The 25,101-nt window shown below is 57.2% G+C and overlaps 1 protein-coding gene across 1 annotated transcript in view; it reads left to right on the top strand.

The window, feature by feature from the left end:
- TTYH2 (tweety family member 2) overlaps positions 1–21,723 on the top strand; it is a 43,361-nt gene extending 21,638 nt beyond the window's left edge. Inside the window, exons 3-14 of the mRNA XM_044983060.1 lie at positions 3,773–3,884; positions 7,265–7,485; positions 8,685–8,780; positions 9,892–9,964; positions 10,671–10,740; positions 11,308–11,363; positions 11,893–11,985; positions 12,563–12,655; positions 12,806–12,948; positions 13,622–13,807; positions 14,775–14,853; positions 19,188–21,723. Of these exons, the coding sequence (XP_044838995.1) occupies positions 3,773–3,884; positions 7,265–7,485; positions 8,685–8,780; positions 9,892–9,964; positions 10,671–10,740; positions 11,308–11,363; positions 11,893–11,985; positions 12,563–12,655; positions 12,806–12,948; positions 13,622–13,807; positions 14,775–14,853; positions 19,188–19,268 (1,303 nt within the window). The 3' untranslated portion in view covers positions 19,269–21,723. The remainder of the gene's footprint in view (positions 1–3,772; positions 3,885–7,264; positions 7,486–8,684; positions 8,781–9,891; positions 9,965–10,670; positions 10,741–11,307; positions 11,364–11,892; positions 11,986–12,562; positions 12,656–12,805; positions 12,949–13,621; positions 13,808–14,774; positions 14,854–19,187) is intronic.
- Positions 21,724–25,101: the final 3,378 nt, after the last annotated feature.

Genomic DNA, 25,101 nt, shown 5'->3' on the forward strand with positions numbered 1-25,101 from the left:
GCCCGGGAGCTCCCGCAGCCACTGCTCTGCCCTGCGAGGCGCCGTCTCAGCTCTGCAGCGCTAAGCCCTTCCTGGGGCAGGGCGAGGCCCGGGAGCTCCCGCAGCCACTGCTCTGCCCTGCGAGGCGCCGTCTCAGCTCTGCAGCGCTAAGCCCTTCCTGGGGCAGGGCGAGGCCCGGGAGCTCCCGCAGCCACTGCTCTGCCCTGCGAGGCGCCGTCTCAGCTCTGCAGCGCTAAGCCCGCTGGGCACTTCTGCTCCAATCTGGTGCTTGGCTCTCTTGCGATGGGCGGGCAGCTGATGCCCGTCTCCTGCTGCCTGGTAGTTGCATGTCCTCATCGGAGGCGTTTTTAAGCCCTCCCCCGGTTTCAGAAGCTTGTAAGAACATTTGCCAGCAGCCCGGGGTGGCCGATACAAAATCCTGACGGTTCATCGGCCCGTCCTTGCTCTGCCACGCAGGTCATGTCTTGGGGGTTAGGGCTGCGCTGTTGCTCTCTGCTTTGCATTGCCGGGAATCCCCCTCTCAGTCCATCCAGGCAGGGCTCCTGCCCCAGGCGGCGGGGGCTCCTGATTGCTTCGGCGTGATCCGCTCCCAAGGGAAGGGAATAAAGAGATTGTTCTTCCCCCGCATTAGACCAGACAGAGAGTTCAGTGTATGGCAATAGACACGCTCTAAAGAGGAAGCAAACGCTGCTGATTAGCTCAGCATGCCCTTCCCGTGACTGCCGGCTCCCCCCACTCCCCGGGCCCATTCCACCACCGCTCCATGTGACTCCCAGGGGCTGCTTGGAGAGGAATCAGTGTTTCCTCTTCTCCAGTGACAAGCAAATGCTGCCCAACTTCCTCACTCCCCTGGGGCTTCCCAAGAGGCTCGCAAGTGGCACGGGTGGCAGCTGTGCACCGCTGAGAGCGCATCCGGGCTCTGGCATTGTAGATAAGGGTGAATGCGGTGTTTGTAGCTGGCATTCCCTCCCGGTAGCCATGCCTGCGGCCCCATGGCTCTGCCGGTGCTGCACCACCTCCCTTGCAAAGTTTGGCTCCATCACAGCTGCCGAGCCCATGTGCTCAATCCCCTGCCGTTCTGGTGTCGGGCTGTCCTGCAGCTGTGCCACTAGGTCCCAATCCTCTACCATGGCAGTGCCGAGCACAGTACCAGCTGCACCAAAGCTGCAATGCCAGGTGCCTGTTAAGGACTAGGGCAGGACTCAGACTCATTTCACTGATGAGCAAAGGCAGGATTTGAACCCAGCTCCTGGGGGTGTCGCCCTGGGGGAACGGAAGGCTAGGAACACGGTGGGAAGGGTGGTGTTGTCGGAACACTGCCCGGTGCCTGGAGAGGTCTCGTAGGTGGCGGTGGTGAGCTCCTCCCTCGTGGTGCATTAGAAGTGCTGGGGGCGGCTGGCGCTGCTCCGGGCTGCGGGGGCCCGTGGAGTGCTGTGGCTTGGGGAGGAGGCCGAGCCAGGGCTTTATAGCCCCCCAGAGGTGCCCAAACCCACATCCCTGGCTAAGTGGAGCCTCTTTGGAGCAGAGCGCAGCCATTAACAGGCTAATGGGGGGAGCTGGCTGCTCTCCATCATGTTCATTGACAGCTGCACCTGGGAGGGGGGGCAGCGAGGGCCTGCTCTCCAGGAGCCATGCCGAGCACTCACTGCTCCTCCCTTCCAGGGCCCCCCAGGCGCTCGGGCCCAGCAGCCGAGCCTCCACGCAGAGGGCATGGGAGCCGCCAGGGGTGGTGCTGTCGGGGCCCTGTCCTTGGGGTGCGGGCTCCCCGGCTGGGAGCTGCAGCAGCACTTCACCTTGCTCTGCGGGGTTCACACCATGTGGTGGGCCGGGCCCCTGCAAGACAGGCCCGTAGGCCACAAGAACGCCCTGCACTCCCTCTGGGAGGCCTTCAAAACCCTGTAACGACCTAGCAGAAACTCTCCTCGCCCTTCTGGGGCGGGCAGGCGAGGCGGAGGCGGGGCTTGAACCCAGCTCTCTGGCTGCCTGGTGCTGTGAGATCGCCCTGCCTTCCCGCTCAGGACCCTGCGGGAGGCATGGTGGCTCTGTCAGGGGGCAGGGAGACGTGTGCACATGATACAGTTGAGCTCCTGGGACACGAGCAAAGCCCGTAGACCCCTTCGTCAGCCTGGCTCGGCAGTCGGCACTTAGACCGGGGTGGATGTGGAGGGGACGCTGCTGGGGGTATCTGTGAGGCAGGCAGCAGAGCTGACGTCGCTGGAGCTGGAGCGGGTGCCTGTGGCGTGGCTCCTGGGCTCTGCACTGGGTCCTTGAGGCCAGCTGGCTCGCAGGGCCAAGGAGGGGCTAGCGGGAGACCCAGCTTTCACTCCTTGTCCCCTCCGGGGGATTAACCAAGGAGCAGGTTTAATCAGAGGCAGCGTTTTCTTTTCTGACAGATTCTCTTAATCTGCTTTGCCAGGCCTTGCGGCCTAAATCTCGCAGCATTCGCAGGGGCTGGCTTCAAATCCAACCTGTGTATCTGGCTTCGAGCTTTGCTAAGCCCCAGCGTGAGCAGAGAATCTCCTCTCACCCACCCGGAGGGGCACCTCTGCCTTCCCCGGGACCCAAATCAGAGGTGTTGGCACTTCCGCCTTTAAGCACCTGGATGCTTGCGCTCAGCCCAGTCTCAGGTATTTCTGTGGCTGCTGTTGCTGCAGTCTCTGAGCACCTCCAATGAATTTATCCTCACAACACACTGGTACAGATGGGAAACTGAGGCACGGAGACCTAGTGAGTCACCCAAGGCGACATAGCAGGGAATTGAACCACTGGGCCGGGGTGCGCAGGGCAGCGCTGGCAGTTCTGCAGGTGCCCGGTGTCTCATACCCTGCTTCTCGAATGGGGGCTGCTCACTGTGCACAAGTGAGCAAGAGATCTCCTTCTGGTGGCTGTGGAAGGGCAGGAGAGAGGCAGGGGCAGGCGACGAGATCGTTGACCGGGCTGCGGGCGCCGGGCAGCTCCAGGCTGTGCTACAAGCTATTGATGGCTTTGTATCGAGGATTGAGTTCGTTTCAAGCCTGGATCCCTCCAGCCCTCCCCCGGCTTTTCCATTCTTGTAAATGACCCCCCGCCCCGCAGGAGTCCCAGCTCTGATGGGTGGGGATCTCAGCGAGTGGTGCTCCTGCGGGGCGTGGAGGACTCTGGTGACGGGCAAAGCCCACCCATCACAGAGCAGGTACGGCCGAGGCAGCGACGGGGCAAACCTTCCCTCTCCCGCTCAGCGGCCCGAGGGCGATTCAGTCCTGATGCCTCTGAACCAAACCCATGGGTGGGCAGGGAGAAGCGATGGTATAGCTGCTTGGGAGGCGCATCCCTGTACCTGGCTTCGCCCCGTCCCCTTAACGAGCCCTGAGCCGCCACCCTCCTGGTGACTCCCTGTACTGGAGGAGGGACTGGCCGAGTACAGCCCCGTGGCACTCGCAGAGACCCTGCTGCCCTGGCGAGCGGTTGGGGGAGTTTCAAGGCCCTGGAGTGAGAGGAGCTCAGGGGCTTCATTCCATTTCCTAATGGGCTGGTGTCGCTGTCACAGCTGGCATCAGCTGGCCATGTCAGACGCCCAGGACGGGCTGCTCCCCCCCAGGAGGCCCGGCCAGCTGGGGTGAGTCACGTCTCGTGCACACACTAAACGTGCTGTAACGGTGCTCAGAGCTCTGCCTTTCATTCGCCTTCCTCTGGCCAGAGCCAGCGGCCTGGGGCTACAGCAGTGCCAGGCCGGCAGTGGGTAACAGCTGTGCCGTTTCCTTCTCCTCTAACCTGCGGTTTCTCTCGTCCATAGTGCTGCAGTCGGCATTGGGTTCTATGGGAACAGCGAGACCAACGATGGGGTGTACCAGCTGATCTATGCCCTCGACAACGCCAACCACACCCTCTCTGGGATTGACACACTGGTAAGGGCCTGCTGGGGTCAGCCGCACAGGTGCATTGTGGGATATTCCACCCGCATCCAAAGCATCTGCCGTTGGCCATTCTCCCTGGCAAGCGCTGGAGCTGGTGGGTCGGTTGTTGCAGCCTTGGGAGAGCCCAGGACTACCCCTTTGTGTGGCGAGATGCCTCTCCTGAGTTCCTTAGCTTGGGTGGCAGATACGTGGGGCTTTGGGAGGACGCCAGGCATGCGACTCTAATGTAGAAGAAACCATCACTGACTCTCAGTCCCCGGCCCTCAGTGTGTTTCAGAGCTGGTGTATGGTTAACCAAGGCACAGAGCAGGAAAGTGATTTGACCTGGGCCATGCAACTGAGCCAAAAACAGAACCCAGGAGTCCTGGCTCCTAGCTCTCCCCACCCCCACCCACACACTTTAAGTAGTGAACTGTGCCCGCTCCTCGTTCTAGCCACAGCATTACTTTACAAGCTGACGCACTGGCTTTCTCCTGGCTGTGCTTGACCGGGCCATGTTTTCCTACCAGCCATGGCCTTGCTGCATTCACCTTGCCTGCGGGAGTGCTGGGCTCCCGGGATACAATAAGCCAAGGAAATTGGGCCAGAACCTATTGGCCTTCCTGGGAAACTGGCTGTTTTTCCATCCTCGCTCCTGCTCTAAGCTGCTCGGATGATATAATCGGTGGGTCTCTTGGACGGGCCTTGTCTTAAAGAGACAGCTGTGTTCCTCCAGAGATTATGGGGATCAGCTGGCATCTCCGCTGCGGGGGCTGCGCTGGCAGCTCCCTCCTGCAGCTGCTAAGCTGGCTGAGAAATTAAACCTCTGAAAAACCAGGGGTTTATCCCAGCGAGACGGGCTAGGCCGAGGCTGCGCTGCCCAGCGGTGGACACTTCAGGAGAGCCACCAGCGCCAGGCGTGGCAGAGGGGGTAACTTGGAGAATCCTCGTCGTCCCCTCTCCGGCGCTCTGCGGGGGTTCCTCGGGGCTGTCCTGCAGCCCTTTCTCTCCTCCCTCTGCACCTGGGTGATGTCATCCGCAAACCCTCCTTCAGCTGCCATGCACGGATCTGCCGCTGCTCCAGCCTGTCTCCTGGCCAAACACAGATCTAGCCCTGTCTCTGACAGCTCCCCAGGGGTGTCTGGCCACCCGCCCGAGCTCAGCATGGCTCTTCACCATCATCTCCCTGCTACCTCCTGTGTCGATAGATCATGCCTGTCACTCAGGCCCGCACCTGGGTGTCCTCTTCACCTCAGACCCCTCTCCAGCGGCTCCTGTCCAGCCTGGGTCTAAATCTCGCCAGTTCTCCCTGCCTGACGTCCCTGAGCTATGGCCTTGCCTTTCCTGTCCATCCACACAGCGAAACCTCTCACTCCGGCGCTCGCCAGCTTGCATCTCGATCACTGCAGCGTCCTTCTCTCTGCCCTTGGCAAACGATGTCTCGTCCTCGCTCGGCTCCATTCCGAATGCTGCTGCCACGATCCTTTTCCTAGCCTGGCGCTTGGACTGTGGCACCCGTCTCTGTGCATCCCTCCGCCGGCCGCCTCTTCTCTGGCACATCACACAGAACTACTTGTCTCCTGTTCAAAGCCCTTCGCTGCCCGTCACCACCCTCCCTCTCAGGCACTATCAGCCCATGAGTCCAGCCTCCGGCACCCCCTTGCGTTTTCAAACCAGCCCCTTTGTGCTTTCTCCCACGCTGCCCCCGGTGCTTCGGAGGAGCTCCCTGAGACCATCCACAAAGCTCCCTCTTCATCCTCCTTCCCCGCCCTCCGCGGAACACCCCCTTGCTTGGAGGCCAGTGGGAAACTTGGCAATGGCTCCGGAGCTGGTGAGCTGAGCGCACCATGCATCCTGCCGACCAGTACTGGCTCCCTGTGCTCCCTGCTCGTGTGTCTGGATCCACCTGTTGTCTTTTTTGTCTCGTACTCAATCCCCGCCTCAGACAGCTTTCGCTCCGTCTCTCGGACCTGTTCGTACAGCACCTAGCGCAGCGGGTCCTGGCGCTACGGCCGTGCATGGAATAGTCTGTCCTGATGCCTGGCGAGGCTGGGAAGGGTCTGCACATCTGCCCGGCAGACTCACTGCTCACAAGGAGTGCAGCAGTGGGGATTGTGGGGCAGAGCTGGGGGGTGGGGAAGGCAGGAGAGACCAGCAGGAGGCAGGGTGAAGGAGCGAGGCCGCGTGGAGATGGCAGCTGGCCCCGCTGGAGCAGCGGGTTTCTTTCAGAGCCGGAAGCAGCGTCGCAGTCAGCTGAGTGACTTATCTAGGTCAGACCCCAGCTGCAGAACGGCTCCTCCGTGGCACCGTGTCGCTAGATGCCAAGCTGGGAGGTTTTCCTGCAGAGGGGGCTGCTCCCTAAAGGCTGCATCCCCCGAGGCACAGGCAGCTCTGGAGGCAGCAGGCTGCTCCACCCCCAGGAGCTGGTGTGCCAGCTGTGGCCTCTGCCCTGGCTTGGGGGAGCCCCATGACGCGACCAGCCAGGCCTTTCCTCTCCTTGCCCACGCCGTCCGGCCTCGCCCACGCCGAGCTGTCTGTAAAATCCCCTGCTGTCATGCCAGCGCCCGTGGGAGGGACCTGGGCACCGGCAGTTTTGCCACCGGGGCAACTCGATCTGCCCTGGGTCGGGTTGGTCAGCGTGGGGGAAATGTCTGGACGAGGAGCCCCGTTGTTCCCAGGTTTCCCTGGGGAGAGCAGAGCGCAGGGCTCTGGCCCTGCTGAGGGCCCCGGGCCGCACTGATCCATCCGCTGCCCCTTGACAGAGCTAAGGCAAGGGCTGGATTTAAAGCTGCAAATGCTCCTGCTGCCCCGCTTTGGGGGGTGAAGAGGACCCTACAAACAGCCCCTGAGGTGCCACTGGCTGGAAACAAGGGGTCCCCTCTGCCCTTTACAGACACCCGGCTGAGTCGCTCGCTAGCATGGGGCAGCCCCTAGCGCTGCCAGGCTGGTGCTGTCGGCAGCCCTGCCCCCACTCCCCGTGCCCCTGCATGGCACTCTCCCCTTCCTGCCGGGCTACTCCATGGGGGGGCGGGAGCTGCCTCCGTGGGGAGCGGCGGAGCTGGCCTGGCCGTGTGCAGGGCGGTCTGGGTGACAGGGCTGGGGAGGCAGAGAAGCAGATGCTCTGGTATGAGTCACGCCCGGAGCCTGTTCCCAAGGACTCGCCCGGCAGGTCCCTGGGGCTCTGTGACCCCATCCGTGGATCAGGGAGAACCCGCCCCCTTGGGAAGAGCTCTGCTCCTGTTGCTCATCGGCAGCTTGTTGATTCGCTATCGGAGCACGGCCCGCCGAGGTGGGCACCGCTCCCGCGGGGTGTGTCCTGCAGGGGGTACCCTGGGGCAGCACACGGGCTGCCGGGGCCAGGCTCACTGTTCCTGCTCCTCTCCCCTGGGCAGGTCTCGGGCACCACGGTGCAGATGAAGGTGGGGCTGGAGCAGCACCTGGCTCGGCTGAACGAGATCTTCGCCGCGCGGGGCGACTACGTGCAGACCCTGAAGTTCCTGCAGCAAATGGCCGGCAACATCGTCCTGCAGCTCTCGGGGCTGCCGGTCTGGCAGGACGTGAGCGTTGACCTGACGGCTGTGGCCGGCCAGGTGGGCTACGTGGAATATTACAGGTGAGGGGGGGGCAGGGATTGGGGTCTGCACTGCACTGCTGGGCCAGGCCAGCACGGCACTGTGGGGCTGGGTAGGGGAGGAGTCCAGAGCCGCGCCAGGGTAAATTCCTATCCAATGCTCTGGCTGGTTGCTGCGGTGATGACCGTCCTGTTGCAAACATGGCAGGGAAGGGGCTTGGGGGTGCGGGGAGGGAGTATTGGGGGGAGGGGCAGGAGCGCCCCAGCCAAATGGAGCAACCCCGGAGCCGTGAGTGCAGCCCTCTGCAGCGTGCGCCCCGCTGCGCTGGAGTCGAGGATTTTAATTGGCTCCTTCGGCTCTGGAGAGATTCTAATGAGCAGAAACGGGCTGACTTTCCCCTCCCCTGCAGGGTTAACGAACCAGAATGAAAGCGGAGCGCTCGATGGGCTCCTGCGCCTCGGGGGAGAGCGAGCCAGACACACGGTGTGCTCCCCACGCACAGACCTGGCCTGCGCCCCACGAGGGCTGCTGCAGCGTATCCGCCAGCCCCACTTCGCCTGGGGCCGGGAACTGGCTGCGCCCAGGGGCTGTAATTGGCATGTGTTCACCATGGAGCTGAGCCCCCTAGCTGCCCAGCGCTCGGGTCATAGTCAGCGATGTAGCGTCTGCCCCGGGGAACAGAGAGTTTAGGCTGAACCCCGAGGGGGAGGTGCCCCCAGCTCTGAGCTAGTCTGTCTCCCGCGGGGGAGAGCAGAGGAAACCCCATCCCCTGGGGGTCTAACGTGGGGAGCTGACCTGGCCTGGCTCCTGGGCTGCTGGACTTGATAGGGCTAAATGCGCCTCCATCTCGGCCCATGTGGGCAGCCCGTACACCCGTCCTGCCCGAGCCAGCGCCATCCCATCCGCCTCCGTGGCGGGGGGGAAGCCCTTGCTCGGAAACCAGCCATGATGGCAGAGGCATGAAGTGTGTGACGGGCACAATGGAAGAGCGGCTGGGTCAGGGCCGCGGGTGCACGTCTGCTGCCATCGTGGGGAGAGGCTGAGATCCAGCCGCGCAGCCAGAGACGGCGGGGCTCCCGCCATCCCCACCCTGAGCATACAAATAGCCAGATTGGGCCAGGCCAGGGTCCACTGCGCCCCAGCTCCCTGCGGCTCTTGTGCTGGCCTCTGGGGCAGAGGGCCCTCCAGGGACGGGGCTGGTTGCAGGACTCTGACATTCCCCTTCCTTCCCCGGGCCCAGGTGGCTCTCCTACCTCCTGCTCTTCATCCTGGACCTGATCGTCTGCCTCATCGCCTGCTTGGGGCTGGCCAAGCGCTCCAGGTGCCTCCTCACCACGTGAGTACCCACCTCTGCCCCACTGCCCGTCCGGCCCCACCCTCCTGCGCTGCGCCGAGGCTGCTGCCCTCTTTGGGAGGGGAGATGGGGACCTGCCCTTCCCCAGGCCTGGAACTGGCCCTGCGCCTGCCTCCCTTGGGTTGGCACAGGGGCCCTGACGCACCTGCAGGATGGACGGTGCTGCAGCCCCGAGAGCCCTGCTCTGCCCAGGGGTCAGCTCCCGCCCCCGAGCAGCAGGACAGCGCCGGTCTGGTCGGTGCTCGCTAAGAGACACGCCCCCCTTCCCAGACTGGATCATTACGGTGCTGCAGTTCCCAGCGCCCCGCCTGGGACAGGAGAGCAGGCAGGATGGATCCCTGCAGCGCAGCAGCTCGAGCTGCAAACGGGATAAAGCCAGCGCTTGTTGTTAATTCAGCTGTCGAGCAGGCTGGTGTTGAGGGAGGCTGGTCCTTGGGGACACTTGCTGGCCGGCCAGGGGACGGGGAAAAGGCCAGGCAGGCGGCTGGGCGTTGCCCTCAATCCCGTAGCATGGGCACTCTCCCTGCATGGCTCCAGCACCCTGTGGGCTCCTCTGCAGCCATCGCCAGCCCAGCCCCGAGGAGACCAGCTGTTGCCACTGGCCCAGTCCTGGCACATGGGACCCGGCAGGCCCCAGGGGTCGCCCTGGCCAGCAGGGGTGGGCAGCTTGCTGGGTGCTAGGAGTTACGATGGGCCAAGCGCCCGGCCGGCAGCCATTGTGCATCGTAGCCTGGAACTGCAAGGGATAGGTGGGGTGCACCAGCGGGTCAAAGTTCCTGACCTCTGAACCCTTACGGGCCACATGCCTTCTCTCAATGGCAAATGGTGGGTTTCCTGTCCCCACATTGGACCATCTGGCTGCACAGGGCGCCCCTTGGGGCCAGTTTGCATCACGCCTTAGTTGCTCACGTAAGCGTGCAAGGCCCCGGTGCAGCTTGGCATGATGGGGACTCAGAGCAGTGACTCTCCCAAGGTCATTGGTGAGTCAGTGGCAGAGGCCCAGCCCGTGGTCTATCCAGTCGAGACCACGCCCCCTGGCCTGGCCTGGGCACTGGGAGATCTCGGGTCCCCATAACAGAGTTTTCTCCCGTAGGATGTTGTGCTGCGGTCTGGTGACGCTCATTCTCAGCTGGGCCTCCCTGGCTGTGGACACCTCTGCGGCTGTGGTGAGTGAGAAGGAACAGAGCGGCTGTCTGTCTGTCCTCACTGTGTGTGCTGCAAAGCGGGTGTTAGCAGGAGCAGTTCAAGGCCTGGATCCCACTAGGACACCAAGCAGCTGCTGCCCACTCCCTGAGGAAGGGAGCAGCTCTTGCTGATAGCTGGGCATGCAGCTGCCAAGTCCCCGGCTCTCTCCCGTGCTTCGAGCAGGCGCAGCGATGACCCACGGCGGTGCAGGGACACGGCGTCTCGTGCATCGGTTTCTCCCCTCTCAGGAACCGGCCCCTGCTCTGCTCTGGGGATGGGGGTGTCTAGTCCTGCAGTGCCTGGGACTAAATGCAAGATCCCGAGGGTGGTGGTAGCAGAAAGGGGCGCTCCCCCCTCACGCAGGGCACCGTGCGGGAGGGGCTGCACGAGGTGGTGCTGGAGCACGGGTGTAAATAGCCCCCAGCTCTTGGTGGTTTGGAGAGGCCAGAGGAATCGGGCTGGTGTCCGCTGTGCGGGGCATGGGGAGACCTGCTTAGGGGGCAGACACTGTAAAACTGGTCCTCCACCATCTGTTAAAATGGGCCCAGTTTTGTGTGTGGTGGAGCTGATGTGACAGGGGCAGCTCCTAGCGATGTGCTCCCCCAGCTGTTGTCGTCCCCCCCCAGGCCTGGGTTCTTTCCGAGAGGCCGGGCAGTGCTGTGAACGTGTGTTCTCTGCTTGTTGCAGGGCACTAGTGACTTCTGCGTCGCCCCGGACAAGTTCATCATGAACCTAACTCGGAGCGATCTCAGTGCAGGTGATGGATTCGCCTCTCTTGTGCGTAGCGCTTAGACACGGGCCCAGCGTGCCTGGCGGGGTGCGGCTCTGGCGCCTGCGGGGACGCCAGTGGGTGGACGAGTGGGGCAAGAGGCAGGGCCATGTAACTTGCAACGATCGGGGGATTCCTTGAGGGCTAACCACAGCCCTGGTGTAAGCAGAGGCAGCTCTATCCAGCTACGCCAGATTGGTGCAAGTTACGCTGCATTGCTGCTCGCGTCCCCACCTGGAGTGGAACTGAAACCAGCGGGCACATGGCAGCTGACTTGGCCCAGTGCCGTCCATGGCAGACAGCCACCAGCAGAGCCGCCCGTCCCCGTCTCGTCCAGGCCGCTCGGGAGAGGCGAATGGTTCTCTTGGCAAAGGCTCCTGTGCAGAGACGCTGCTTTCCCTGCTCCCGTGCCGTGGGGCCTGGTACCCTGTTGGTGCTGGGGTGGGTTGGTGGGAGGGCTGGAGAGATCTCTCTGGCTTGGGGGTGAGATGCCCACGAGGGGCGGGCCGCATGTCACCCTGGTTTCCAATCTCTCCCCTTGTGCTTGCGTTGCAGAAGTGGTTCACTACTACCTGTACTGCAGCCAGAACCTGAGCAACCCCTTCCAGCAGGTACGGAGCCCCCCAGCCCCTCCTGCCGCGTGGCCCTGGTGCCTTCTCACCAGAGGCCGGCGCTGGAAAGAAACCCAGCCCATGCCTGGGTGTCCCCCTTGCAGGGTCTGCGGGGGGTGGGACGAGAGGGGCTGACTCTGCCTAGGATGGGGGACCAGAGTGGAGAAGGGGTTGGTGAGGAGCCCAGTGTCTCCTATGGGAGTTGGGGCAGGAATGTGGCTCCCGATACCCTGTATCCCAGTGCCCCCTGCATTGCCTGCACCAACCGCAGCCACAAGGCAAGTCCACGTAGGCGCCTTGGGGTGGAAAAATCGAGGCATCGAGCTCTCTCCCAGGCTTGTTCTGCAGGTCCCAGGCCCAGAACGGGCATAGCTGGCACTGGCTGGATTTTCCTCTCCAGGGTTACAATGCCCAGCTTGGCCTTTGGGTCTTGACAGCGTGGGGGCAGTGGGGAGGTTGCTCTTCCTGCCCTCCTGCAGGTGGCATGGGCAGTGCCATCTAGAGCTAGGTCCTGTTTTCTGCCATGCAGGCCCTGACCATCTACCAGCGCTCGCTCACCACCATGCAGATTCAGATCCAGGGCCTCATGCAGTTTGCGGTGCCCCTCTTCCCCACGGCCGAGGTAAGGCGGGGCCTGCGCTGGGCAGTCAGAGCTGAGGCAGCGCTGCCTCGCTGGGGAGGAGAGGCTGCTCCGGGCTTCCTCATACCGGGAACCAAACCCCATCCCGTTCCCTCTGCACAGCTGGGCATGCCACCCGTCTTGTGTGCCCAGCGCTGAGCCCACAGCGTGCCTGGCTGCCCTCTTCCCAGCCACTCTGCAGGACGGGCACGGCTCCTCCTGGGCTGAGAGCCGGGGAGGGGAGCTGGGGCGCAAGGGGGAGGGAGGGGGAATGAGGGAGGCGTTCTAGCCCCACCCTAAATCCTGCACCCGAGGCCAGAACGGTTCAGCAGTGTCTGGAACGCACAAGATGTTGGGGATGAAAGTTCAGCTGTGGCCAGGGCAGGGGGATTATCTCCCAAAGCTCCGTACGTGCCACGTTCCCAGCTGCCGCGTTTAGGGGAGAAGCAGGGCTCCCCCGACCCGTCCTGCCCCCATTCCCCCACACACCATCCCCGCCTGTGCTGCCAGCTCCTCCAGCTGCCCTGATTGCCCAGCTGGCTTCAGTACCCCTGCCTTGCCCCTCCTCTCTCGGCTGCAGAAAGACCTGCTTGGGATCCAGCAGCTGCTGAACTCCTCTGAGACCAGCCTGCACCAGCTGACGGCCATGCTGGACTGCCGGGGCCTGCACAAGGTGGGTGGGGTGTCTCTGCCAGGGCATCGGGGGCAGGGGAGCTTTCCCTCCTGTGACGTGGCTCACCCTGGGGCTGGCACCATGCCACCTGCCAGCCCAGTGGGAGCATGGGGGGAAGGAGCAAGACGGTGTGGTCTGTCCCCACTGCAGGATTACCTGGACGGGCTGATGGGCGTCTGCTACGACGGGGTGGAGGGCTTGCTCTATCTGGCCTTGTTCTCCGTGCTGGCCGCCATGTCCTTCTCCACTCTCATCTGTGCCACGCCGCGGGCCTGGAAGCACTTTGCCGACAGGTGGGTCCAGTGCTGGGATGGCGCTGCCAGTGCCCGCTCGAGGCGGAAGGTGGGAGTTGTTCAGCTCCCCGCTGGGCTGTAATGGTGCGTGTGGCCGGCCAGGCACCGCCTGGGAGTATGAGCCCGGGCTCGGTGCCATGGACAGCTGCCTGCCTCCTTGCCCTAGGAGCGGGCTCTCTGAGCCGCCTTTCCCTGGCACACTGGCTGCCTCTGGCTCCTGGTGAATCCTGGGGAGCATCACTGCCAAGCCCTGGGCCTGGGCCCTGAACGCTTCAGGCGGTGGCAGTACCGGGTCATGTCTCTTGGCTGGTCCCTTCCTCCAAAGCCACGGCGTCCAGTTCCTGTGGGTTTGCCCTGTGCCAGCTCTCCCAGCCCTGGGGCCCTGCCTTCCCCGGTGAGGTGGGGGGGGGGGTTGCAGGAGGAGGGCGGGTTGGAGGGGAGGTGGGAGGGGAGTGGCGAGTTTGAGGGTCCTGTTCTCCACAGAGCAGGCACGAGGCCGGGCGAGCTCGGCCCGGGTTCAGACTCCATGGCTGTGCTCTTCTCACGGCGCCTGTGGTGAGATAGCCCAGAGAGGCCCCTTTACCGTCCCCGGGGGCTGCCCCCCTGGGCCGGCCGTGCTCCCGACGTCGTCAGAGGGTGACTAGCGGGCCGCACTGCCCCTTCTTCCTTCCAGGGATCGGGATTACGACGACATCGACGAGGAAGATCCCTTCAACCCGCAGGCCCGTCGCATCGCCACCCACAACCCCACCCGCGGGCAGCTCCGCAGCTTCTGCAGCTACAGCAGCAGTCTGGGCAGCCAGGCCAGCCTGCACCCGCCAGCACAGACCATCTCCAATGCCCCGGTGTCGGAGTACATGTAAGGCTGCTCCGTCCTCAGCACCCCATTCCCCCCGACCCGCTGGGGAACCCCTCCGGGGTGCTGGGCCAGCTCCTGCCATTGCAGGCCGGGTGCTCGTGGACTGGCCTGCAGCTCCCTGAGCTGTGAAAACAGCCCGCTCAGGAGCTCCACAGCTAGAGGCACCAGGGATGCTGCTTGGAGAGGCCTCGGGGTCGTTGGGAGGTTTAGAACGGATCCTTAAGGCGTCAACAGACAGCAGCACCCCCGCCCCAGGAAGGGGGGCGGGGAGATATACAGCTCTCCAGCTCAGAAGGGCGAAAGCCCTGTGCTCGAATCGGGTGTGAGGAGGAAGAAGGCTTGGGGGAAAGATTGGTGCGGCCCCCTCACCTCTCCACCCTCCTTCACTGTGTCTCGCTTCACTGCTGACTTCTCCCTGAGGGATTGTCCTGGGGCAGGGAACTACTGCTTGGGAGGGGTGGGTTCTGTGCCCCACTTGGCTGTGGAGTCCCCGTCCTTGGGAAAGTCACTTCGCCTTGTTGGCCCAGTTGTCCCCTCGGTAGGAGAGAGAGAGGACTGATAGGAGGTGGAGTGTCAGTGTGTAAAGCTCTCTCTGACCATGGGGGGCACGGTGCTAGAAAACCGCAAGCTAGTAATACTCCCCACAACCACCCATGAGTGCTGAAGGGGTTCTCAGCCCCACTGTCTGTCTGCTTTACAGCCCCCTGCCTCCCTCCTCTGGGCCAGTCCAGTGGTTGTAGAGGGCTCTGGAGTGTCCCAGATCCCCTTCGCACAGGGGTGCAGTATCCTGCTCCATGCCTGTCCTCCGACCCAACGAGAGAGGGAATTGGCGCACCCTCCCCCTGGTGCCGCTAATGACGAGAGCCCTGGGAGACCTGGTCCATTCAGCAGACTTGTCCTTCTGGGGTGGTGCTCGGTCAGCATGGGGTCTCCATCTCTGAAGGGCTGTTACTCCGTCTCCCCACAGGAACCAGACTGCGCTCTTCGGTGGAAACCCGCGCTATGAAAATGTCCCGTTGATTGGAAGAGGCTCTCCTCCCCCTACGGTACGATGGGCATCTGAAGCCAAGTCGTTTTTATAATAGGGCCTCTTGGCTTTCTCAGCTTTTATTATTTTAATTGTGTTGCTAAGTGATGGGGAATCCTTCCACTTCTTCCTCAGAAACCAGAGGGCTTAGTTTGCTGAGCTAGTGACAACGGCTTGTGAGCAGTTCTTCTTCCAGCTCCTCTTGCTCTTGGGCGTTAAGGGACGTACCCCGTCCTTTGAACGCGGCACCGCTGGCAGCGCTAATCCCAAGCCAGGAACCGGCCATTCAGAAATGTAATGCCGTGACAGGAAGTCCTCTTGATACCCCCCTTGAGCAAGAGGGAGAAAATGGCTCATGAAAAAGCAGGTGACTCATTCCCCACCGCTCTCCAGCTACATCACCGAGACGTCACATGGCTTCATTTTATTGCCTCTTGCCATGACCACCTGCTCGGTGCCATATTTAAAAACAAATGCGTCCGTAGCTAACTCGTTAACTGATTTCTTCTCCTATCTGCATCGGCTTTTTTGGTTTGTTGTTTTTTTTTTTGAAAAGGGGGGGGGGCGCATGTGTCCTACACATTTCAGAAGACAAACTCACGTTTTGCTTCATTTGCTTTGGTTCTGATCTTTTTATTTTTTTTATGTTTCTCCCAAGATTTTTTAAAAAATGTTTTCACTGTAACCAAAAGCTGTTTGCACTTACCTCGAGTGTTTGGCTTAATGTTCTTTAAAAACATCTTGCCTGCTAACATTTGCTTTGTTTTTGCATCAACTATTTTGGAGCTATGTTGCCCATCAAGAGTAAGTTTGGGGTCTTTTTCTTTTCTGTTTTGGGATGGTCATTTTGTTCCCTTAATAACGTCCATCGTTTTAGCTGTCCTGTCTTCCATTTTGTCTGTTTTCTTTGTATGTGTTTTGCTTTCATTGGAACAGAAATGGGAAACCATTGACAGTAGGCGCTCCGGAGCCAGACCCAGGGGTTCTGTGTATCCCAACACCAGTCCAAAGCCTGAATCCGCCTGGATTGTGTGGAGGGCTCCCAGATTCTCTCAACCCATCGGAGTTCTTCAATACACCCTCCTTGTGCTCCTGCGTCAGGAAGGGAAACTAGGACCAGGGACTGAAACTGATCAGGGGGCTGTTTGGAAAAATCTCCATCAAAATGCCCTTTCCACAGAAAAGGGGGACGCTTTTTCCCCCTTATACTGCTTCCACCTCTCTCTGCCTTAATAGTCTCTTTCCTGCCCTGTCTGAGTGAAATACGACCGAAGTCAGGATGAGCGTTGACCCCAGCTGGAGTAAACCTAGCTGGAGGAGGTGGCAGTAACGCTGGGAAGGAATTTTTAGAAAATAACTCAAGTATCTGATCCTCTTTGCCCAGTCAACATTCCTCAGAGCTGCTCCCTACCGGCTTCTTCTGGGAATGAACGTGCTGTGCCAGGGTGATGCCCCTTGCATCGAGCTACAGCCTCCATCGTTGCAAGAGCTCAGACATTGGTGCTCCAATGACATGGGAGATCTGGCACGGGCCCGGAGCAGCTTGCACTTAGCTGTGAGAGCACTTCGCAGTGTCAGTTTAGGTGTAAAGGCTTCCTGTTAATGGCTGAAATGCAGGTCTGTCCTTCAGCTCTGTCCAGAGAGGTCCCAGCCAGCCCTGCCCAGTCACATGGCTCGTGTGTCATGGCCGCCGCTGCCCCCAGGAGGGGTGGGGGCCACAGCATGCCCAGGGCCCCAGAATGCCTTCACCTGCCCCTGTTGCCGAGGCTGCTGCACAGTGGTTTATTGGGGGGTTGCGAATGGGGACTAGGCTGAGACCTGTTGAACTTATCTGACCCTCGGAGCCTGACTCGAGGATTTGAACCCAGACCTCCAGAGCGCACGTGCCTTTCAGTGGTTGCTAGAAATCATTAAGCTCCAGCCTTGATAGCATCATCCTTCATTAATTCTTCCGTGCATTGGTTGCTTCCCTCGCGCCCCCCTGCTTGAAGACGATGGGCGTTGTCCATGAGATCCCGTTAGACACCTCCATCTCTGGCTGGAATCCCCCCAGGCGGGTGTCATCTAGCCTATGCCTCGGCACTAGGCCGTGGTGGCCAGCTCATGCCCCTCCCGGCTCTTTGCCGTCTTTGCACTGAACAGTCGAATCGAAATCCCTGAGGAAGGGCTTTCAAGCTTTCGAGTTCCAAAATAACAAACTCTGAATAATCTTCCCTAATGCCTTGGCTTGGTGGGGACCTTTTTCTTCCCCTTCCCCGCTTTTAAACTAAACGGCTAGGGAGAATTTCCTTTTGCATTGCTGTTGGGATGGGAATTTCTTGAGGCTCTGTCTGCTCTAGCCTCTCCCTTCAAATCTCCCCCCCCTTGCCCCTGCCCCAGGGCAGCCAGCCCTGGTTCTACTGCAGAGTTAGCTCGGGCGAGCGGCGCCCAGGTTGGCCTTGCCCGGGGGTGAGCGGCCACACTGCGAAGCCCCGCTGGAGTTACCGTGTCCTCGCTGGTTCTGTGCTCCTACGTGTGCGTCTTCAGGGCCTCTGGGGCATCGCATCGTTCTTTGTGCTAAGACATTCTGATTCATTCAGTGAATTGTGGGAGAACTTGTCTGTCCTGGGCAAACGGGGGGAATTGTGGGAAGGCACTGGAGGACTATAAGCACTTGAATGACTTGGATGTGTCCATACTGCAAAGTGGGCGGGTGGCCAGTACGGGGTTTAGTTTGTAGCCCCGGACGAGCCAGCTAGCCCGGGTTGGAAGCACCACTGAACTTGGGGTCAGTGAGGTTTGTGTGTGGATGGGAGAGGGGCAATGCCTGAGTAAGAGCCTGTTAATGCTGCAGTGAAGACAGACCTAGGCTGTGTCTAGGATTATTCAGAGCAGGGTTAGCTGTCCAGTGCTCCCACTGATGGAGCTGTCGGTGCTAGTCAGGTGGCGAGTGTGAAGCAGGCTAGTGCAGATGCAGCCTTTCCTTACCTTTTCCCACTGCCTGTCTCATCCTACGGGAACTGGAATTGGGACCACTAATCTCCATGTACTAATAATTCAACAGAGGGACAGCCGGCAAACTTGTGCCCTATAGAGGGAGTCCTGTGAGCCGTGGCATCCTCACACTATCTCTGGCATGTCTCTGTGCATTCCTCTTCCTCCATCCTCTCCCTCAGTGCCCCACTCCGTGAATGGTGTGCACACTCTGTGCGTCGCATTTGTGCCTTTTCCCTCTTGTGTGGACATACTGTCCACCTGCACGTGCAGTGTGCTCTGCTCTGGGGGGCAGCCCGGCCTGGCGCGGTTCTTTGCAAGGAGGGGTCATCCCAGCAGGCGTACCCCTTTTCCCTCCAACTTGCCACTGTCCAAATCGTATTTGGTAGACATGGAAACCAAGCACTGATACGTGTTGCCATAGTCAGGGCAGAATTACTGTAATGAGTGACTGTTCCTCAATTTTTCAATCACAAAGGCCTTTGTACTCATCATTAAAATCCCATCACCTCCGCTCAGTTAGTATGTGAACCTAAAAGGACCATTTGGATACACTGGGGCTGCTTGGTTCTATCATAATAAAATAAAAGTAGAACAAAATACTTTAAAATCAATTCCTGCTCCATTTACCATGACCTGTGAGCCACCTAAATCAGCAGCTCCTTGTCCCTCCTAGGCGGTCGAAATATCAAATGATGCAGGGGAACAGACCCGCTAATTACTAAGGGGCTGCTGGGTGGCTTAGACCCCACACCCATCCGCTGTTGAGTCTGTTAGGGTTTCTTATGGCTTAAAGAACTGAAGGGAAAGTGTTGGAGTTTTTAAATTAGGGTTTAGAATTTCCCCTGCTGTATTTACAGTTCGGTTTCTGAGCTGGGGCCTGAAAATCAGAAAACAAATGTGAGTAAATCTCATTTCGCTGTCCCAGCAGAGTGAAAGAAACGCTAGAATGGGTGTAAAATTAGAGAATTAAGACATAAATCAAATAATCTCTTGTTTTACAGATAACACTTTAGATTTCACTGCACCAGGGTAGAGAACTTGCCCATAAATAGGATCAAATTCCTCTTACTCACGGGATCTTGACCGATAAATAAAGGACTAACTCAAAAATTAAAACGCAGAGACTTCCGCAAATCCACTTGGGACTTCACTGTTGCTGTTGGTTTCCCGTGGAAGTTGCCCAGATATTATGGTGGTGGGTGGCAGAATAAACCCCTCAGATAGAGAGGTTTGCAACTGAAGCCTACTCCTTTACTGACTTGGGGTCTTAAACAGACATTTCCAAGTTCAGCAGCAAAGCTTCTACTACCGAGCGGCTCACCTGATTACAGATCATAGACAGAACATATTTCTTAATCTCTCTCTTCTCCTCCACAGTACTCGCCCAGCATGCGAGCCACATATCTTTCCGTCAATGATGAGCATCTAAGACATTACGGCAACGAGTTCCCAGCCTAATGCTCTCCCTGAGCAACTTACAAGAGATGAAAACACGAACAGCGTTTCTGCAATGGAAACCAAAGGCAACTGGAAAGCGCATGAAACAAAAAGGCCTCTTGCTGGAGAAGAGAAGGGACAGGAGCCGACAGGAGAGATCTGGAGCTGGTTCTGGCTGAAGGACAAATTACAGGTCAAAAGCTGATGGTTGCTGGAAGCCCAGAGCATGTTCCGTGTGCTCTGCAGACCCCTCCTGTATCATCTGGCAGCTTTTGCTCACATTTAGTCTTCCTCTCTGAAGTGCACATGGGACAGTGGCCACAGCCTCCATTCTCCAAACTAACCTCCCTCACGCCCTTTGCTTGAAACCTGGTTTCCCTCTCTCCACCCATCCCCAGCGTGGAGCAGGGATTCCAGCTGGCTTGTGATACAACAGGCTAGGTGCTGCCACCTCTCTGCCTCCCCGGCCTGCGGGGCTGGATGCGGCTCGCTGCCATTTCTAGCATGACAGCCGCTGCCAATTTGAAGACTGAAGCAGCTTTGTGCATAGGGGTGGGTTCCTCTTTGCTTCCTATTTGCACCAACTTGGGGTTATTTTATGTCATTGGAGGGCCTGTGGTGGGCTTCCTTTTATAAGTAGTTAGGTGTGAATAACAAGACCAGTACACTGTCCAAATACACAGAACACAGGCACATCCACTGTTCAGTATCGTGCACAACCACCTTGCAAAGTGGGGAGATGCTCCTCACTCCTGCAGCAACGCAATACCAACCACTAGTGATTCCAGCTTCCTTTTGAGGGTCCCAGCGGGTGGGCTTGCACCCTGCTGTCCTGTGACGGCATCCTCCCCACACTCTCTGTAGCACCTGTTTGGTATTTACGGTACCAGACCTACACACTTCCCCTCACCTGTCTTGCGGTCCCTTTGCTACTGGAATACATCAGGATGGTCTCAGGTATTAGAGACTTTAGAATAATTATTCGTCCTTGTATTATTTTTTTGCTGGTATCTTTTTTCCACCAGTAGTTCTATCGACTATCGAAAGACCAGACACACACAGCACACTTTTTTGCCTTTTTTAGAAGGGTATTTTTGGTTTTGCATGGTTTTTATATAAAAAATCTTTTGCAGGTCTTGTAACTTTTGTTGGGCACTGATTTTTGTTCCTAGGGGCTGGCTAAAAAAAAATAAATAATTTTTTAGAAAATATTTTAATCCAAACCCTGAGATAATTTTAAGAATCATGTGAGAGGCTGCATCTCGTTCAGGCCCTTTTCTCCTGCCACTCAGCGTGGAGGATGGCAGCCATTTTTGTCCCATCGTGTGATGGGAAGTGGCAGCTCTGCGACTCCGTCCCCGCAGCCATTGAAATGGTGTTAGCAGCAAGCGGTAGGTGGCACTTGTTTTAATTCTGAGCAGTGTGGATGTTGCTGAGCTAAACAGTCCTATAGACTAAACCCAACAGAGGGTTCTCCAGAAAACTCCTCTGTTCACACTGATCAGAGAAACCTGTTAGCTACAATAGTCTTGTAACACAGCTGTTGCCAACACTATCTTCTCTTAGTGTAGACAACACCTCAGTTACCTCCTTTCCCTTCCATAATCAAAGAAAATACAGGTTCACCCTTTGCCATCCTCCTCCCGTCTCCTTTGGGACAGGAGAGAATACCTAGTCAGCAGCGGTGGGTGAGAACTAATTTCTGGATTCAGAGGATTAAAAGACCCAGATGGAAAGAGATTTTTTTACCCACTTGATCCATTTAGGTGTCCGTCCGTCCTCTTCCCGTGGTTAAATACAGCCCTAGCATAAGCATTTTAGCTCCATCTGAAATCAATGAAGTTGCTTCTGCTTGCACCAGAACTGAATTTGAACCATGGTTCCTCCTAAGCTGTGGTGCTGCACCCCCTACAAGACTGTGCTCTCAAACAGGGAGAAAAGCCAGCCTGCAGCCACCACCTCAGAACAGAGCAGTTGGTCCAGGGTTCATTCTACCAAAGCACAAAAAAACAGAGAAACACTCAGCCCTGGATCATGCCAGGTTGGTTGGATGGCATTGGCCCAGCCTGCCCTGCTGATGCTGAGCTATCCTTCCACATTCATTTTTGCTCTTCTCAGCCTAACGCTGTGGTTGCGATGCTAAAACTGAACAGGCTCCTCCTCCTCAACTGTGCGGAGCTGCCCTCCCAGGCATGCAGAGGCCTCGTGGAGGTTTTATAACCTGTGTCTTTTAAAGACAACTGTACATATCATGCACCATAAAATTGTTTGTACGTCCATGTTACGCATGACTAGCTCTAGGGTATGGTTGAAAATCTTCATTTTTGCTTTTAATGTTTCAGTGTAACAGTACTGGTAGAGCTGTTTTTAAATGCATGTGAATTAACCTCATTCTGGGCTCCTTGGAGGAACTGGGAGTCCTGCTTGATTTGTATGTACCCTCCAGGAAGGAGACAATAAAAATTTGGACTAAACATTCATCTCCTTTTGATCCTTATTACGGCGAGATGGTGTCTGCCAACATCTTCCTTGACTTGCACAGATGAGGCTTCAGTCTATCCTAGCCTGGTCTCCAGAGCTGGGCGCACACTGCAGCCAACAGTTAGCTGCAGGAGCAGTTTGCTGCAAATACTGAATTGAGTATTTTATCTCCGCAGTCCAAGATGTCTTTTGATTGGGCACAGGTCACGTGATATTGCTTCCATTCCCTGACTGAATGAGTGTCACTTATAATCAGGTTTCTGCTGCAAATGCTCACAATTATGCGTGGATTATTTAAATGTTGAGGTGCCCTAGTCCTGCAGTGCTATTCAAACCTACTTAGAGCTGTGGGGTTGAACTTGGCTTTCTGCCAATAGACTGCAATAGTCACTTCATGGTTTGCCTTTGCTGCAAATATTGACGTCAGCAAATGGATTTGCTAGAGTGTTTAACTGTGTTTTGTGTTCCTTGTAAACAAAAGTTGTTTAAAAAGTCTCTGGAATGCGGGTGTCTCTTCCCCCTCTCCCCCAGTACTTGTCTAGCTCTAATTGTTTAATTTCAGAGCATGAGAAAGTTCTTCCAGCTATAAGGATGCTAGGACCCAGCTATTTGCTATCGAGAGCAGTGCCACCTTATGGTATAACTTGTTTGTGCAATACAGTGGAACCTCAGAGTTACGAACACCTCGGGAATGGAGATTGCTCGTAACTTTAAAATGTTCGTAACTGAACAAAAACTTATGGTTCTTCTTTTAAAAGTTTACAACTGAACATTGTCTTAATACAGCTTTGAAACTTTTCTATGCAGAAGAAAAATGCTGCTTTCCCTTGAGTTTTTTAAATAGTTTACGTTTAACACAGTACGGTGCTGTATTTGCTTTTTTTTTCCTCTCTGCTGCTGCCTGATTGTGTACTTCCGGTTCCAAATGAGGTGTGTGGGTGATTGGTCTGTTCGTAACTCTGAGGTTCTGCTGTAGATGGATACCGCACAATGTATTTAATTTGCATTAAATTAAAAACACCCAGGTCGCACTCCAACATCTCGACTGCCGCTAGTGTCCTCTAACTCATGTTCAGAACCCACTTGATGCAAATGTTTAGTTTTTAAATTGTACTAGACAAATGCCAGTATCTAAGGATATTAATCTAGGTTTTTAAAAGACTGAAATGGCACCACGTGTGTCATGGTTATTACCAAAACTGTTTTTTATGGCCAGGATATCAAATTTTGGTTTTATTGCCGCTAACAAGGATGGCAGTAAAAGCTCCAGAATGTGGGATCCAGGGAGCAGTTTACAGGTAGGTGCAGTGCCTCAACTGGGACCTGGGTGTCTGAGGACAGCTGTGTCTCTCTGGCCCATTTTATTCTTGACCGATCTGCTGGACATGCCAGCAGGCCTGGCTATCACAATGGCTGGTTTCGTGAGGTAATGTTAAATGGGCAGCTCTAAACAGAGGCTACCAGTGCCGTCTCTTTCATAGGTATTCCCATAATGTGTCAAACCCACAGTCAATCTACCTCATTATCTTCTCTAACAGTGGCCAGCAGCAGATGCTTTAGAGGAACATGCAAGAAACTCCATAAAATGCAGTGAGATAATCTTCTCGTTAAGGCGGTCTCCTCCTCACATCTAACCAAGATTGGCCTAAGTCCAGAAGCATAAAAATTCTTATTCGATCAAAAACTTTTTTGTTCAGTATTGGAAGTCTGGATATTTCGGTTATTGATGTAAATGTCCAGTTCCTCCATGAATTTTGCTAAATTGTTGGCTTCAATACCCTGTGTCACTGAGTTCCATAGTCTAACTTTGCATTATTTATTTCCTTTCTTCATGAGCGGCAGCTTGGCAATCAGATGTTAACATCTGATCTTTGCTGACCTGGGACAGCTTTGTACAGGTGGTCACCTGGGGGAAGGTTCTGTATCCCATTAGTACAGTACAGTTTTGAATAACAGGCTTAAAAAATGACAAAATATTCAGGTGTGGGGGAATTTCTGCTCTTCCCCAGGCACCCCAAAAAAGGGGGCCATGGCAAATTGTGGAACTAGGGGAAAGATGTTTTGTCTCAATGCTTGTGGGCAATGCACTTTCCTTCTTTAGCTGTTAAAAGCTATGTTAGCCACAGCCATGGTGTCAGGTGAATTGACTGTCTTGTCTTACTAAGGGTTGCAGTAGAGTTCAGCATTCTCCATCTTCCTCCTCTGGTATCCCAGGATTCTTTCAGTGACTCATGTTTTTACTGAACAGTTTCACATTGAGCTCTCCTCTTTATGTATTCTGCTCCATCTCTCCCCGCTCCTTGCAGTAGTGTCTGGAAATAAGCTGCTGGTAGATAATGGCTGTTTTGATAGTGAATGGAACTGCTTATAACTGTTGGCAGCACATGGCTGTTAGGTCACTCAGCGCTGTAATAAATCATTAATATAATGTAAAAAAAAGTAGCTGCTTTTCCAGCTGACTTTTTGTAAAGCCCCTCATATATGCACTGAACAGCTGGCTGAGATGAGATCTATTCCCTGTGGTGGGCTTGGCTGAAAGCTGTTCACTTCAATCAAAATTTCCTCAGAGTAGTGTTTGGTTTTTTCCCCCTACGAAGCCAGTGAGTTTTAAATTTTGGCTGCCATTTAATGGATGAAAATAATGGTCTGTGTGCACCAATGTGCAGCCAGTTTTCTTTCAGCTCCTAGTTTCCTAAAGTAGGGGTCAGGACCTGGTCCCAGGGCCTCTGATCATCATTCTGGAGGGCTAGATGGGCGGAGCCCCTACCATACTTTTTTCTGGTGTCAATTGGGACTATGCGCTGGTACAGGTGGAGCCGCTGTAGCTCAGTCCAAAGTTGCACCTTCCCCTACTGTTCTAGCCCTGGGCCTCCATGCAGTCCTACCGCACCTCCCGCTTGAGCTGCCTCTAGCCTCTTCCACCCCCAGCTTTGGCCAAGCGCGTCCGTCCACCCTCCCGCCCTGCTGTGCTGGGGCTTGTCGGAGCAGCTGGTGGGGCCCCTACCCCCCCACGCGTAGGTCCAGCCAGTAACTAGTGGGGGGGCCAGGTGGGACCGGCGGAGCCGCTGCATCCAAGGGCAGCATTGAGCCTCTTCACGGGCTGGTCCTACAAACTCCTCCCAGCCAGCAGAGGCACCGTGCTTGGCCACGGGCTGGGGGCCAGCCCAGGGCGGCCTGTTCCCCAAGGCAGGCCCAGGGTGCGAGGACAGGCCAGGTGGGGCCTGTGGGGGCCTAGGCCATGGTGAGGGGTGAGCAGCACTGGGGGGCGTGAGGGGGGAGGATTGGGAGATGGGCCAGGCCCCTCCCCCCGCCACTGCACGCGCACGTGCCCTGCTCCCTCATTTAACACTCTGCTCTGCCCCTCCCCCACAAC

Source organism: Mauremys mutica, chromosome 12 (genome assembly GCF_020497125.1).
Source record: "Mauremys mutica isolate MM-2020 ecotype Southern chromosome 12, ASM2049712v1, whole genome shotgun sequence".
Taxonomy (NCBI): domain Eukaryota; kingdom Metazoa; phylum Chordata; order Testudines; family Geoemydidae; genus Mauremys; species Mauremys mutica.